The sequence below is a fragment of the Mytilus edulis genome, chromosome 9 (genome assembly GCF_963676685.1).
Source record: "Mytilus edulis chromosome 9, xbMytEdul2.2, whole genome shotgun sequence".
Lineage (NCBI taxonomy): Eukaryota > Metazoa > Mollusca > Bivalvia > Mytilida > Mytilidae > Mytilus > Mytilus edulis.
In genome coordinates, this window is record NC_092352.1 from 23,719,340 (window position 1) to 23,737,483 (window position 18,144).

The 18,144-nt window shown below is 31.3% G+C and overlaps 1 protein-coding gene across 1 annotated transcript; it reads left to right on the top strand.

Annotated features, from left to right (window-relative positions):
* The first annotated feature begins 4,397 nt into the window (after positions 1 to 4,397).
* On the top strand, positions 4,398 to 17,792 carry LOC139487851 (cytokine receptor-like factor 3). The gene is made up of 8 exons (XM_071273016.1): positions 4,398 to 4,487; positions 8,140 to 8,255; positions 8,948 to 9,155; positions 11,123 to 11,210; positions 11,896 to 12,073; positions 12,627 to 12,867; positions 14,193 to 14,435; positions 15,017 to 17,792. The coding sequence occupies exons 2-8, from the start codon at positions 8,148 to 8,150 to the stop codon at positions 15,286 to 15,288; spliced, it is 1,338 nt and encodes a 445-aa protein (XP_071129117.1). The 5' UTR covers positions 4,398 to 4,487; positions 8,140 to 8,147; the 3' UTR covers positions 15,289 to 17,792.
* Positions 17,793 to 18,144: the final 352 nt, after the last annotated feature.

The window sequence follows — 18,144 nt, forward strand, 5'->3', positions numbered from 1 at the left end:
ATTTACTGCAGACAAAAAAAGATCCATACAGAGTGGGGTGCTCATTTTTGCCATATTTTTCAATGTTTTCTACAGTTTATGTTCCGGTCTATATGTTTTTGAAGTAAACTGATATTTCTATATGAAGATAACTTCCAATGCAAAATATTCTTAAGCTTGAAAACGTGTTTGCTTGAAAATAATCATCTTAAAAGTGAGATTAAAGGGTGTTTGAAATTTCCTGATGTTTTGTCAATGGGGCCGGGACACATATTCGCCGTAATTATCAAATCAATTACATTATAGACGAATAGCAGACATTTCAAAGGTGAAAAGAACTAAAATTTAGGGCAATCAAGTCAAAGAATTATTTAGAAATGCTTCTTTGAAACCGTGTTTTTCATTCAGGAAATCGGGCGAAAATCGTTGTCTGTTTTTCGGTCCTTTGCGGTAATTGCCAAAATTTTGTCTCAGTTTAAAAAATAATCATGTTTGTTATAAAAATATAATTCACCGGCATATTTCTTCATTTCATCCATCCTTTGAAGTTTTTACACCCCAAAATCATATAACGGCGAAATTGTCTCCCCGGCGAATATGGGCGCCCCACTCTACATATGATCAAATATTCTATCTAATCAGGATAAAATGTTGAAATATTTACAGTATCAGTTCAATCGGCAGTTGATAATAAATGTAGACCAGTGTCTAAATCAAAATGCCAAAGTGTAGTTTATATGATGCCGTTTTTAACATCATTTTAATAATAAATGGGTCCCGGAGCTTTTTGCAACCAACTTCATGTTGTACAAAATTCAACGGTCAGGTTTTTTTTAATATAGATTAGATATACATGAGATTACTCCAAGTCACTGCATGACATCTAGTTTAAAGCCAAACAAGAATGTGTCCCCAGTACACGAATGCCCCACTCGCACTATCATTTTCTATGTTCAGTGGACCGTGAAATTGGGGTAAACCCTCTAATTTGGCATTAAAATTTAAAAGATCATATCATAAGGAACATGTATACTAAGTTTCAAGTCGATTGGACTTCAACTTCATCAAAAACTACCTCGACCAAAAACTTTAACCTGAAGCGGGACAGACGAACGAACGGACGGACGAACGAACAGACGGACGAACGGACGCACAGACCAGAAAACATAATGCCCCTCTACTATCGTAGGTGGGGCATAAAAAGCTAATATATCACGGTATATCTGAGATTAAAGTATCAATCAGTCCACTAAAGGTTTTAAAGAAGTTTGAGGTTACGGAATTCCCGACTTAATTATTTACAAGTTTTACATAGATTAATCTCATTGAAATCCCAAAACGTTACTACAGACACCGGCATAGTGAACGACTGGGTTGTGATTTATAGCTGAGACTACTATTTGTTATAGTAGTCTCAGTTTATAGACACCGCAAAAACGGAACCAAAGGAACATTATTACGTACACCGTCTAAAAGGGAATGTTAATAATACGGACATAAATATCGTCCCTTTTGTAGTAAATTTCATAGGTGCTTGAGGACAGGATCCTGTTCCCCCCATAGTCCCTCCCCCTTATTATCATAAATCTCAGATTTTTTAATATATATCACTTATTTGTACCGTATATATCACTTATTTGTACCATATATATCACTTATTTGTACCATATATATCACTTATTTGTACCATATATAATGTATATATGGTACAAATAAGTTACAAATAAGTTACAAAAATCTGAGATTTATGATGATAAGGGGGAGGGACATGGGGGCCTCATAACAGTATCCTGTCCTCAAGCACCTATGGTAAATTTAAGCGTAAGGTTTCCTGTGTAAAACTGAAATATCAAAATCTAGGAAAGGAAAGCTAAACCTGGTAATGTCTATTTTTTAAAGTAAGTTACTTTGGGTAAATTGCAGAAGCCTTCTGGATTATTTAACTAAAGAATTTTCCCAAGATAACAATGATAACATTAACGGTACTATCGACAATTTCTCCAACTTGAACATAAGCATTTCGATAAAAAAAAAATGTGATGATCGAGGTTAGAATAATTAAAACCCGAAGCTCATAAAAAAAATTAAGAGTTTTATAAATCAATTAGATAGGTGACCCAACAGTATATATTGATAAATTTGCTTCTTAAAGTGTTGATTTCGAATCCGTTCAAAGTTTTAATTTTTCTACACTTCCACTTTGCTGCTTTGATAATATAACTGCCTTTGAAATTTGCTAGAGTTACAGTTGTGTTTGCAATGGTGGTTCCATATATAATCAAGTTATCGGAATTCCAATGGGGACTAACTGCATGTGCACCCCTTATTGCGGACCTGTTTCTGTATAGTTATGAGTTACAATTTATGACTTAAATCAGCGGAAGACCCATGCATCGAAACAACATCTGATATGGGAAAACTTAATCATGATACCAAAATGCATGATAAAAGAGGTGATTTTTTTTAACAGCGGATGACCGTGAGGGCATTCCGGTGTATTGGTATTGTATCATCGGTACAAGGACATCTTTCGTAAATATAAATCAACATGCATACATCTCATACGTAACGTTCAGGTATTTCAGTCACATCCATTCTTTTATGGTAATATTCTTTACAAAGCACAAAAATGTCGGCATTCACCACAAAAGCTAACCAAACCTTTAACACTGTTGTCAGGTCATTAGAGATGGCATATTTTGATATTAATATTGATTCACTCCTAGTCCTAGGGTCTTTTGCATAGGAAATACACACATTTATTCTAAAACCAGTTCTTGGCATGACACAGGTTATTTTGATTTTGTTCTTATATATTTTATGATGGTATGATAGTAAACCCCTAACGGATTTTCAAATGATGATGATGATGATGATGATGATGATGATGATGATGATGATGATGATGATGATGATGATGATGATGATGATGATGATGATGATGATGATGATGATGATGATGATGATGATGATGATGATGATGATGATGATGATGATGATGATGATGATGATGATGATGATGATGATGATGATGATGATGATGATGATGATGATGATGATGATGATGATGATGATGATGATGATGATGATGATGATGATGATGATGATGATGATGATGATGATGATGATGATGATGATGATGATGATGATGATGATGATGATGATGATGATGATGTAAATAAAGGCTAACCAGTAACTATTCTAGCAGCTTGTAGCATTAGCATATTTACCTTTGTAGTTAGAGGAAAGGGCTTTATATGAGTTGCAGCCGTGCAATAATTACACTCAAATTTTTCAACCGACCATTTAATTGAATAAAAAAACTTTTGTTTGATTCGAAGGGCGGGTGGGGTCGTTCAAAAACTTTCAATCTAATAAAAAATACCACCAAAAGCACGTTATTTATCTAAAACATCCTCAGATTTGCGTATGCTTCCAAGAATTGTTAATTGATTCCATAGTTTCACTATGTTTTATTGTCAAAATGTACAACACTACCTTTTTGAACGTGACCTGTATTCAGATGCCAGAGACAAATTATTCCATCAAACATACTTCATAACAGGACAAATTCCAACAGATTTAGACAATTTATTAACAATCAATTCGCCAAATGCAGAAAGTATCAATCAACTATTAGCGGAGTACATAGAGGAAACAAACCGTTTTAGTGGATAATTTAATACTAATTTCTTTTAATTTTTAATATTTTTTAATTTTTCATGCCATTTCGATAACCTAATTAACCATTTTTTTCTTTTTTTTCACTTGATACATTTATATATTCTATAATATTTTTAAAGCGCCACCTACAATATCTAAGTACAAAGGAGAAACTACATTAGTGATAATAATTTTACAAGAGAGGATAATTAGAAGAGAGATTACTCTGTCATCACGACAAAGATTGAAGATTGAAGATTTTATTGCAAAATTTCATGGTAAGTTATTTGATAGAAGGAGCTTATCAAAAGCACTGACATAAAGATAAGTAGCTGAACACTAGAAGTGGAGATAGAAAGATATCTTATGTTTTTTTTGGGTAGTTTGGGTATCTAATACATAGTGGAAACCCTCCGTGCTATGATATGCTCAGAGGAGTTTACTATTTGAATAATGTACCTACTCAGTATTGATATTAAAATGCTTTAATTTTTTTTCAAATCACCAATCTCAAAACTTCAATATTACATTCAGCTATTCACATCAAACTTATACTATTATACTAATAGTCCCAGGTTTGTAATACTTATTTTTCATCTAACTTAATTCATTTCAAATTAATCCATGAAGTATTTTTACTGACCCCTGTGATTTGATCTCAAAATTGTTGAGGGTGGTCATTAATTGGTAGTAGTAGATGTATAAGAATAGCTGGAAACTTATAAGGGTTATTTGGGTTCGTTACCGGATTTATATTTCTTGTTTTAGCACTTTCATATTAATGGCAGCCTCCATCATCGAAATTCTGTCCCCTGAATAATCTGACACGACAATATATTCCATCGGTAAACATTTTATGATATATTTATGCAGCGTTCGTTAACATTATCTTCTGCATCTAAAGTCTTTTGTTGTTTCCCAGCGTCATTTGTTTTACAATATGGGAGATAATGATAGTCTCTGAAAACAGTTTTTTGCAATAAATTTTAGGAGGGTAGTATAAATGTCCTTTACCGTCAGTCGTCAAACAGTCAATTTCGGCTACCGTTATCGTCAAATTGGTTAAAATTTTAACGTGAACATCAAACTATCTGCATCAATATTTGTCAGAGCGTCATTTTTTGGAAAAAATTAACGTGAATAGTCAAAATCAGTTGATTATTTTTATCGTTGAAATAAAAGTGTACATTTTATCGTCATGCACCAAAAACTACAATTAACGTTACTTGACAAGAATTGTTTACCGTAATTTGTCATGAGGTCTGGGAACACAGTTATCATCCTTTGATTTTCATTGTCCACGAATACATGTTATTGTATAACGCCTAGTTTTGACAGAGTGTTACTTGCCTTTTGTTTTTTTACACCCCTTTCAAATACATTTCTTCATGTTTTATGCCTCAAATAGCAAGTAGGGGCATGAAATTACACTGTAAAAAAAATTTTGGTCATGAATTTAAAAGTCAAGTAGTAGAAATTGTCCATATTTTAAGTTAAAGCTGATGAAGTTTTCTATGATTTTGATATACCGGGTAATTTGTTTTAAAAGAAGTACAACACAGACTCTGTAAAAATATTATTCAGAAAACACAGATGTTTTTTTTTAATTTTCATTTTATTGTCTAAAAGAAATGCCATACAAAATAACTGTGGTCTTGGACCATGAAGGTACATATCTGAGATTACTATAATATTTGAAACCTGAGATTACTATAATAACTCATGGCTACAGTTACATTAAAATGTTACAACAATAAAAAAAAAAGTTATTGTCACATTAGAGACTAATTTCTAGAATGAAAAAATCATTTTGTGGAAGAATTTCAACAAGAACACTATATATGTTATGATATGCCACTCAAAATTTATTTCCAAATTATGTCAGTAATTGTTTTTTTTAGATATTTTTTTTTAATATTCATGATATTGGGAAATTGGATGAAAAGCATTAAGTCATAAATTTTGAGATACAACTTTTTGTGCTCATCATGCTCATCAGAACTTCAATGACTAGTGCAGAAAAAAAAGAAAAAAAAAAAGAAGTGTTGTATGAACTTATGACTATGTTACCTTAAAAAAATCTTTACATTTTGTTAATATTATAAATTTTGATAAAACTGTAAAAATATTGCATATTGAGCTGTCAAAAAGTGTTGAGAAAATAAGATATTCAGCATAAATGAAAAAATCATAAATTTTGGGAAACATCTTGTTATGCATGGATTTCCAAAAAATATACATAATTATATAAGCTATTCCAAATTCTCAATGTCAGATCTGGGGTAACAACTTATTTTTTGTCAAAGAAAATATCACAAATTTGAAGAAATATCTTCTTTGAGTAAATATTTCAATGAATCTTTTTTTTTTCATGTATTTGGTTGCCCACCATTTATAGCTTCCATAAATACATAGAGTTTAAATTTAATAAACATGATAAAACCGGCGTTTTGCATTTGCGCCGATCTGCATTTCATTTGCGCCGATTTTTTACAGGTAAATTACAGGTTAATTACAGGTGAATAGATAAGAAGATGTGGTATGAGTGCAAATGAGACAACTCTCCATCCAAGTCATGTTATTTTTAATTTATCATTATAGACCTCTTCTGTCATCCAGTTGTACACTATATTGACATACTTAAAAAAATCAAGAAGTAAAAACTTTAGATAAAAGCACTCTGGTTTATACTAAAATGACGAATTGAAAATCTATTTACAGCATTCAAATCCATAAAAACGGAATACATTAAAATCATAAATCTGTTCTTGCTGAGTATTTATAGGCAACATATCTAATATATTCCTTTCTTGTGAGGCCGATTTCGTCTCTTCTATATTTGTTGTAATTGTCAATAACGAAATCCATCTTTTCTTTGTCTTGCTATTAACGTACTTATGTGTATGGCCGTCGATGGTTAAAAAAATTGACTCCTCAGCTCGTTGCAGTGTGCAATATGTCCATCAATTACAGCAAAGTTCAGAACAATATGAATCAAAATTAACTAAAACCTTTGTTTATAAACAGATTTTACCAATATACCTGCACGGTATAGTACATGTACAAGTATTAACTTACCTGTAAATCCAATTAGGAGCAAATATAAAATCGGCGCAAATGAAAAAATGAAATCGGCGCAAATGAAAGAATGAAAATTTTAAAAATCGGCGCAAATGAAAGAATGAAAATTTTAAAAATCGGCGCAAATGTCATACGCCCGATAAGACTTTATATTCATCATGAACACATTTAATATTAATTCATGTTGTAATAAATATGAAAGCTTATATAATTATGTCAGAGAGGCTCAATCCAGTTCTATCTGGTAAAGAAAGTGTTAATAGTTGCTTCATATTGAAATGTTCAAGCAGGGCCTTTCCTGATATGTCTGTTTTCTAGTTTGAATCATGAATTTCATAGACATTTAATACATATATTTTACAAATCAAAAGTATGTTGGTTTCTTCAACATGTTCAAGAAATGAGGAATTTCATGAAATGCATTCAATTTTATTGAACATGTTGAAATTTCATATTTATATTTATATTGTGTTGGTAGATAAAATACTAATTTATAATGTCTTGACTCTTGAGTGATAATAAGGTATTTGTAAGACTTGCTTCATATACATACTTTTATTGATTTACACTATGTTCATACTATGGGCTTTGTATGGTGTAAAATCATTTAAATTTTCCTATTGCTGCACTTCAATTAATAAGTAAGGATCCATACAAACGAAAAGATTTACTTTACAAGCATTTCTGATAGTGGCTCGTACAAAAATGTATGTACAACCAAATTCATGTCTTTTATGCTGAATGACGTGGAAGAATGTAAAACCTATTGATTTATGCATTAATAATTACATTAGATGTATGTTTCATTATAATATTTTATTCTGATTGGCTAACTGCACATCACGTGTTATTCCGTAAGCAGTTGCATTGCTCAATACAACTTTTCACTCATGATAACACGTGCTCCAACAATAAAGTGCACAGGTGAATTAAATAATAAAATATATAAAATTCGCGTTTTCATGATCATAGCTAAAAAATGTAATTATAAGTATTGAATGCTTCTTTTTGTAACTTTATAGGGTTGTAAAAGCATTGACCGTGTGTACATTTTTAGAATGAAGCGCTTTCGCGCTTCATACAAAATGTACTTTGGTCAACGCTTTTACACCCCAATAAATTTACAAAAAGAAGCATTCAATTCTTAAATGATTTGTTAAATTTAGATAAAGGTATGCAATGTATATTTGTTTTGTTGGTACATTTTGCACAGAATTGCTTTAAAATGTATCTGCTGAAAAGCATACCTATTGTATTTTTTCAATTAATCAATGGATATAAACTGTGCAAACTTTGTAGTCATATATTGTCTTTGTTTTGAATGACAAAATCCTAATGAATACCTTTTTATTGTTATGTTTTAAAGGATGTATATTGATATTATGTACTCACTAATTAGTTCATTGTTTTTTGCAGAATCAAAGATGACACAAGAACTGATACAGAATTTGATAGATGTTATGGACATAGCCCACAACCAGAGGGCTGAGCTGACAGAATTATTACCTCCCTTACAAGAGGCCCAGGATCAGGTATTATAACAAGGAAGCATTTATCTATACAAATAATAACAAATAGTTTACAGTCACATGCTAAAAATAATATACACATGTATTATATTATATAAAACTCTAGGAATAGTGGATACTGAAAAGTCAATATTGTCCTTTATATGTTAATCTTAGAAAAGATCTGTATTCAAAACTTAAAAACATATTATTGTATTGGATAGTTTTAATTTTGATCTAGAGTTTCTCGCTTTTCTTTCTTTTTTATGCCCCACCTACGATAGTAGAGGGGCATTATGTTTTCTGGTCTGTGCGTCCGTCCGTCCGTCTGTTCGTTCGTCCGTCCGTCCGTCTGTCCCGCTTCAGGTTAAAGTTTTTGGTCAAGGTAGTTTTTGATAAAGTAGAAGTCCAATCAACTTGACACTTAGTATACATGTTCCCTTTGATAAGATCATTCTAATTTTAATGCCAAATTAGAGAATTTATTCCAATTGTACGGTCCACTAAACATAGAAAATGATAGTGCGAGTGGGGCATCCGTGTACTGTGGACACATTCTTGTTTTTTATATATAGTCTGCTAAAGACTAGGTTGTGTATTTTGAAGTCCTTACAAAACATTAGTTTTGAATATTTTCATTTTTTTCTACAAATGTGGATATGGTTTTATAAATTTTTCAAAAACTTATTCTTGTAATTTCCTTTAAATCTTTTCAGATTTGCTACAGTAAAACAGAATCCTGCCAAAATCTGACTGATTACTTTGACAAAGTTAAAGAAAATGTGATAGAAAATATCAACAAGAGGCTTTCACATCTACTGTCAAAAGTGGAGTCTATAGCTAATGAAGCATTAGAGCCACTACGACAGTGTGAAGATGTCATTAATCAGAGTTTAGCAGCAGCAGCCAGAATCATGCAGGATGGTACGAATATTTTGTACATGTATCATAAAATTGAGAATGGAAATGGGGAATGTGCCAAAGAGACAACAACCCGACCATAGAAAAAAACCAACAGCAGAAAGTCACCAACAGGTCTTCAATGTAGCGAGAAATTCCCGCAACCGGAGGCGTCCTTCAGCTGGCCCTTTAACAAATATATACTAGTTCAGTGATAATGAAGGCCATACTAATTTCCATAATACAATGCTAATACATTCGTACATTGCTCCAATTGGCCTAGTATTTAATGTGAAAGTTATACTCAATCAATCAGACCTTTAATTTTGATTTTTATTGCATTATGCATAAAATAATCAAATTCTAATTCTACTGTTGATCTCAAATTAGAAGATTTAAATCTTATAACCAATTATTCAGAAAAGATAGTCGTTTACAGTATTCTCCTTTTTTGACATAAATTGTTATGTTTACAGAAAAAGTTGATTTCTTGACTTTAATTTCCAAAAAAAATACACATATAAAAAATAGAGAATGTGGTATGATTGCCAATGTGACAACTATCCACCAGAGACCAAAATAAGCAGATAAATAGCATGTATAGGCCAACATACAATTTATGGCCTTCAGAAATGAGTAAAACCCATACAGTATACATGTACATGCAATAAGCTATCTCAATGTACATATGCATGATACACACACAGTGTATAGCACATAAACTAATTTTAGATTTTCTTCTAAATACTTTCATAAACAGTAATTTTTCTGTCAAATACCGGTAAATCTGAAAAAACAAAACTAAAAATATTCTTGTGGCTGTAGTCACACATATAGGTATTACTTCTTTTGTCTTGTTTTGTAATTAACTCATTGACCCTATCTAACCTTTAACATTCAGTAGTCCTTGAAAAAACAGCTTGACAAAATTTTACTGTGCTTATCGTAAAGGCTTTGCCTTTTCACAATACTTATTGCTTAAAACTAAAATTGCAGTTTGAATTTACTGCTACAAACTGATCAACTGGTAACACAGTTTAGTTCAAAGCAATTGAAAGGTTGTTAGTATGATGCCAATGCAGTGTAATGCAAAATTATACTTACAATCCTCTAAGATTTGAACTACCGGTACACATCTGTCATTGAAATTGTAAAAGCACTAATAATATTACAATTTTGGAATTGAATTACATAATAATAATAAAAACAATGTCTAGTTTAAAGTTTTTCTAAATGTTCCTTCTTGTAAATTTTCTCTAAATGTTATAGAGTTGTCTTTAAATCCTTATTAAAAACACACAGAGAAATATGGTTTTATTCTAGAATATGTTTTCTTGAAGTTTTAAAGGGAGATAATAGTCAATTTACCAACTCCTGTAAAAATATATCAGATTATCTCCCATGGGATCTCATTGATGGGTTGATTAAAGTTGATGACTCTTTGGTAAACTGTTTTACTAGTTGATCAGTTTGTAATGATGAAATAAAAAACTGCAATTTGGTAAAATATTTAAGAAACTGGTATTGTGAAAATGCAAATCCTTCAGGATAAGCGCTGTAACAGGACATGAAGTTGTGATCTTGCTATTTGAATTTTTGCTATATCAGTTTGTTGATCTGCAATTCCAATTTCCTAAAAAAAAACAAAAACAACTGGATAGAATTTCAACAAACATGCATCATGATACATAGATCATTCTACAGGACAAAAGTTATTCTCCCTAATATATACTATACTGTTACATCAGAAGGATTTTTGAGGTTACCCATACCAAAACATAGCTAAGCCATTTCTGCATACTATTTGTAGACATTACATGACACATATCTTTTTTGGAAGACTCATAAACTTTATTAACACCCCAATCAACTGACCTGTCATTCAAATGTGATAGCCCGTCGAGAATTATAAGGACAAATAGGTGCAATCAAGACAGCAGAATAATAATGGACTTGATCTACATTCTATAAGGTTTTCAAATGTTTTGTAGGTAAAGCACTTCTGAACAACAATCCAGCTGACAATATAGAGGGTCTTGTGAAATTTAAGGACAATCCAGATATAAAAGCACTTAGCAGGTACCTACATGTTTATACATATTAAAAAATATATAATTATTTATTATAAAATCATCAATAACACTGATATAGAAATATATAACTGGTTGCATTTGCTTACCTCTGTCTGGTAGTAAGACTCTTGCTGATAAAACAATTATTTACAATCTGATTTAAAAACAGATTCTAATTCTATGCTTCTCTTTAAAAGAATCAGAAAATGTTTCTGTCTACTTTCTGTTCTGATAACTTTAACTAATGTAATTTATTAAGGTCTTTATTAATATGACAAAACCTGAGGATCCTAAAATGATCTTAAAAATTGAAAGTAAAACAATACACCTTATTGCTATTTGTCCTCCAGTACTGGACATCTCAAAGGTTCCCATAAAAAATTCTGACGCCAGAATAGAAAAGTGATTGTTGTATGACTTCAATAGTTAAAGCGGGGCAGATTCATTGGTCAGCTGGGACAGATTTCCAAATAGCTATAAGGTGTACAGATTACAGATTAGCAATGTCATGTACCTTGAAACTTTCAAGAGATGTAAGACTCAACTCATTTAAAAAAAATTATATATGTATAATGGAGCATTTAGGATAAGCATGCTTGGATAAAACCAGTACCCTTAATATTTTGAAGCAAGAATGCCATACATATCAGGTAGTCAATAGAACTGATTTCTTTACTGTTAATCTATTTCAGCATTCCAGAAGTTCCCAGTTTACCAGATGTGCCTTACATTACCATAGAAGTATCATCGGAATTAGATGAGAAATTGGCAGAGTTTATAAGTCAGGAGGGCAGAATTTTAGAAAGAGCTCCAGTTCAGATTATTGACATTATAGAGAGACCTGGTGGCCTAACTGTTAAATGGAGCGAAGTATGTCATTATCCAGGGGCGAATTTAGAATAAAAATATTTTATATTGAAATTTTTTTGAAACAATTTCATTTTTACACATAAAAGATTCTGGGACTGCAATTTTTAACTACATTCTAAGAAAGATAAGTAAAACTAGAAAAACACGAAAACTCACTTAATTTTTACCAATTTCAGAATGTTAAATACTTACTTTTCCATTGTTTGCTATCTAAAGTCGTATCTTTATACATTTAATTTGTATGTTGCTCTAGAAGCAGTTAAATTGATATATTGTTTCTAAAGTTCAGTAGCAATTAATTCATGCATATCCAGGACAAGAACAATTACATGATAATTATTTTGTGCAAGATGTTTGCCCATTTTTTACAAGTTTTATTGGCAAAGATTATAAAATTAATAACTGAGATATTCGTCAGAATTTTATAAATCTTGTTGTTTCATTTCTCTTCCACTTTTACCTTTTTTATTTTGTATTCGTACATGAATATAAGACATCAATTATAAGTTTTCATATCTTTCCTCTTAGTAATACAGAATATTTTTGTTGTTAGATTGATGAAGAAATAGAACCAGGAGATTTTTGTTTAGAGTTTACCAGTGGCAGTATAAAGTTTGACAGTAAATCAGTAACATTCCACAGTTCATACAAAGGACCAGCCACATCTCATACAGTCAGACATCTACGTACAAACATGCCATATTCTTTCCGTGTTCGATGTCGATGTGAAAACAGCAATAAATGGAGTGCCTGGAGTGTACCAAGAGTTGCCATGACAACTATACCACATTATGGTATGCTTCACTATACCAAAGTTTCCTTAAATTTCTGTTTTTTTATGCCCCACCTACGATAGTAGAGGGGCATTATGTTTTCTGGTCTGTGCCTCCGTTCGTCCGTCTGTGCCTCCATTTGTCCGTCTGTGCGTCCGTGTGTCCATTCGCTTCAGGTTGAAGTTTTTGGTCAAGGTAGTTTTTAAAGAAGTTGAAGTCCAATCAACTTGAAACTTAGTACACATGTTCCCCATGATATGATCTTTCTAATTTTAATGCCAAATTATAGTTTTGACCCCAATTTTATGGTCCACTGAACATAGAAAATGATTGTGTGAAGTTCAGGTTAAAGTTTTTGGTCAAGGTAGTTTTTGATGAAGTTAAAGTCCAATCAACTTGAAACTTCCTATGATATGATCTTTCTAATTTTAATTCAAAATTAAAGTTTTGACCCCAATTTCACGGTCTACTGAACATAGAATATAGAATATGAAAGTGCGAGTGGGGCATCCGTGTACTATGGACACATTCTTGTTTTTTATATATTCAAAATTGTTCCTCTACAGAAACACAACATAGAAATTCTTTATCATTTTGGTGTAATTATACATGCATAGTACATGGTTTGTCAGGCTATTAAATCCTATAGTTTGATAATGAAGAAGCTTTACATTATGAGAGTGTTATAAAATTCTTTAAAAAAACTCACAATGTATAGTACTGTAAGTTTTAACTTGAACTTGATGAAATAATCTTGACTTCTGAAAATGAAGTTATATTAGACATACTTTGAAATTTTAAATATGATATCAGCACAATTCCTAAATATAATGCAAAATACGTCATCAGAGAATACAATTTCTTCTAGGCAAAACTGTAAGACCTTTTTTCAATGGTGATACATGTACCAACAAGAATGTGTCCTCAGTACACGGATGCCCCATCGGCACTATCATTTTCTATGTTAATTGGACCTTGAAAATGGGGGGAAATCTCTGATTTGGCATTAAAATTAGAAAGATCATATCATAGGGAACATTTGCACTTAGTTTCAAGGTGATTGGACATCAAAAACTACCTCAACCAAAAACTTTAACCTGAAGCGGGACGAACGGACGCGCGGACAAACGGATGAACGGACGCACAGACCAGAAAATATATTGCCCATAAATGGGGCATAAAAATGGTATGCTTATGTATTTTATTGTAAAAGTTTCTGCTAGCTTATCTTATATTTTCTTTTTCTTCCTAAAGGAACATGTGCATTGAATTAGACTTTGGTTAACATATTCCCCTTTTACATTCTCAATTTCATTTGCATTTACCTTAAAATGTTTGAATTTCAGAATGGTCAATGGGTAATCTGGAGTATGACACAAGTAATGAGAATAAGACAGCTACAAGGACAAATGAAGGTGAAACAAAAGTATTATACTCCAGTAGTAATAGCTACCTTGCTGGAGGTTGTGTTACATTTAGGCTATTGGATGCTGGAGAGAGTTCTCCACTTGATGGAGTAGGATTATCTATAGACAATCAGGATACAACGACTCTACAGAGAGAAAATGCAGTCTTTTTAACAACTAGAGGTATTTGTTAATCTAGGAATTTATTGAAAGGGCAAAGGGTTGCTCAATTTTCAGTTTTAAGATCGAATTGAGTGACCTAACTTGATCACACTTTATAGTTCTTTTTGTAAAAACGAAAAGCATTTTGGGCTGTCAGAGTAAATATTGATCTTTGGAATATATTTAGTAAAAATGTAGATGTTCTTTGTTGTGAAAGTACCTGAAGGTCTTGCATATTGAATCCTTGACCTTGCATATGACAATTTATTAGCATATGGAGATAATTTAATTACAAATCAATATAACTAACAAACATAGCAAAACGATGTCATCATCACTAGTGACATATTTTAAAATATATAAGCATACGTTTAAAGATATATTAATATTTTGTCAGTATGTTCATCATCAGTTTAGTAGCTTATCATGTATAATGGATTTTCAATTCTTTGAACATTCGTCTTCCATAGCTGTATGTGGTAGTGAATGTCAAACAATTTAAAATAACTTGAGATATGAAATGTTACAATAGGTATCAAAACAGAATTTTCAAATCAATTTAATATTTCAATGTTCAAGTTTTTTTGTGTTTTTTTTTCAAGGATGTGTATTTGTAAATGGTCAAGAAATGAAGAACAAATTACCCGATCTGACAAAAGGCACAAAGTTAAATGTGGAGACGGAGGTTTTGTCTAGTGGAAAGATACGGGTCAGTTTAGAGGTCCAAGACAAAGCTGTCACATTTGACTGGAAGATAAATGAGGAATTGAATATCACACAGCTAGCAGGGATGGGAATGGGAGGAAGTTCAGACAAACAATTATACTTTGGTATAATATTTAGTCATGAAGACTGGAAAATTGGAGTTGAATGATAGCACTCATTTTTTTTTTACATTTAATGGCATAGGGATTTGGGTTAGAATGAGATTAAAGTGTAGAGAGTATAAAGTTCAGGGATCATAAAAGTACTTAAATTATAAAAAAAAATATCATAAGCTTTTATAATATTACAAAAATCAGTAATTATTCTCTAAATTTGTATTTGTTAAAATTATATGATCATAAAATCATAAAAGTCAGGCAAAGCCAGTGGTTAAAAATCAACATGAGAGAAAGTTTGGTATATTGTTTATATTTATACAATTATAATAGTTATTGTGACAAACAACAATCATCAGGTTCTGGCACTTTAACTTTGTCTGTGCTGTCCATTAGAATGGAAGACATTTATCTATGGCAGGATACCATTTGCACTTGCTAGTTCATGAACTATATTTTTTTTGCTTGGAGCACTATTCACAAATATTTTTGAAGGAGATTGTATTATTAAATATTTCACCAATTTATGATGGACCAGGTACTAACCAGTTACATTTTCCCATTCACTTTTAGTATTAATGAACCATATGCTTGCCACTGGAAAAGAGATGGGGAAAATGTATTGCTTTTAGCTACCATTATTTTCTATATAATTTTTATTTTTTTAATGCAATGTAGGTATATATTTTATTCTAGTTACTTTTGTTTATTGATTTTGTGTAACATTTCTTCAGTATTTTACCAATCATGAAAGAAGTAAAATATTTTACTTGCTCAAATGGTACAAAACCTGTACTGGAAAAGCATTGGTTAGACCATTTATTTAGATTCATTGTGATTAGCCATGGGAACAAGACTTGTAGTAGTTTACGGAGGGATCAGTATGTTAAATTGTGTTTTATAATTTGTGGATTGTTATATTTTTGTGTGTTTTAATGATGTATTTAGAATTTTGTAAGAATGAAAATATATTTTAAGTATATTATTTTTCTAGTCAGAACAATGTATAGATATTTGCTTGTTTCATATTGGTGCTTTCATTGAATATATAATTGTGCTTATTTCCAACAGTTCAATTTGTCTATATTTTTTGTCATTTTAAAAATGATATTTGTATTGATTTAGATCATATTTATTTCATAAGTGCTGAATAATTGTATGTTCATTTGATCAAAATGGGTCTTAGTTTCAACTCCAACAAAATTTACTTCAAGTGAAACTTTGACGATACATTGTGTACTTAACTTGTAGTGTAAATGGCAATAGCATATAAATCTAACAGTTCTCTCTGGGAACTTGAGCTGCCTCTGCGGTTGACTGTCAGGAAATTGCACAATAGTGCTCAAGAAAGTGTCATTTGCACCAATCATTCAATCAATAAATCAACATTTGACCAAACCTCATTCAAAATGCTTAACAAAATTTGTTTCTAAGAAGAGAAATTTCAGCCAGTAATTTTCAGAAGAATTTGATCTCAGTTTCCTGCTTTAGAAGTAATGTAAAAATTGTGTTCTAGACCTGTTCCTCAGTAGCTATGCATGACAAGTCAACAATGCTTTGTTTGTGATATAGTTTTTAAGAAGTATATGATTATCTGACATAATGAAGGGCCAAATAAAAAAGGCAAAGAAATTCCAAGAACAGCAGGGCCAAAAGTTTTTTCATATCGAATGGAATTTTAATACATTTTCACATTCCAATTTCAGGTGAAATATTCAAAAAAACTGTTAATATACAGGAGAAGTTATTAATATTTGGAAAATGAATCCATTGTTAAAAGTATATGTCAATCTGATATGTGTCATTTGGCAATGACCTAAAAAAATTTCTCAGTGGTAAAGCATAATTTTAGGAAATAAGACTCCTTCTCTAGTTACTTTACCATCTGTATGTTAATTTGTAATTTTCCTTTTTGCTGTCCATGTGATCTATGCAATATAAGATTAACCATGTTTTCACACTATTAGGAGTGGTGTTAAGTTTTAAAGGACTACTCTATATAACTAGGAATGATTAACAATTGGTCGTTTCAGAATCCAAAGGACTATGGGTAATTTTATTGTTTGTACCCCAAAATATAAAATTGTCATGTCATTGTTAGATTTCAATTGTTTTGGACATTTTCAACCAAATATTGGTTATTTCAATGTTATCTTAATGGTGTACGTTTTTGAAAATATTACCCATAATGCAAATGGTTTTTAACGTCAAATTGCAGATTCATATGGCAGATCAGCTTTGTATCTTTTATTCATTCATTACATGGAGCATATATTTGTCTGAATTCAAAATTTTTGTTTCATACCTCCACTGCTTTTGTAATTACCTACCTGTTCAATCCATATGAGGTCAGGTAAATAAGTTTTAGTAATATTGTATTATAGAAGTTTATGACAATGTTATACATTGATGAAATAATGTTTATTTGCTAATTGCTTCTTTATAATGAAGTAATAATTCCAGTCACTGCTTAAAATTTGTACATATCCTAGATATAAAATATTATCACTGGATTGTTATATTTTTACCATGCTCAATATAATAAAAATATGACATATTATCTCTTATTTCAATGCCATATAAAATACACAAGAGGTTTTAGTAGTTCATCAATAGTGAGCACTAGCCGGTCAACACTGAGGTTGTTTTTGGCAAGGTGTGTTTGACTCTGATCTTAATGGACTAGGATGTTTTTGGCAAGGTGTGTTTGATTCTGAATGGACTAGGATGTTTTTGGCAAGGTGTGTTTGACTCTGATCTTAATGGACTAGGATGTTTTTGGCAAGGTGTGTTTGACTCTTATCTTAATGGACTAGGATGTTTTTTGCAAGGTGTGTTTGACTCTTAATGGACGAGGATGTTTTTGGAAAGGTGTGTTTGACTCTGATCTTAATGACCTAGGTTGTTTT

Coding starts and splice junctions, on each gene's coding strand:
- LOC139487851 (XM_071273016.1), top strand. CDS start 8,148: ATGACACAAGAACTGATACAGAATTTGATAGATGTTATGGACATAGCC. Junction 9,156..11,122: donor AGCCAGAATCATGCAGGATG/GTACGAATATTT, acceptor AATGTTTTGTAG/GTAAAGCACTTCTGAACAAC. Junction 11,211..11,895: donor GATATAAAAGCACTTAGCAG/GTACCTACATGT, acceptor AATCTATTTCAG/CATTCCAGAAGTTCCCAGTT.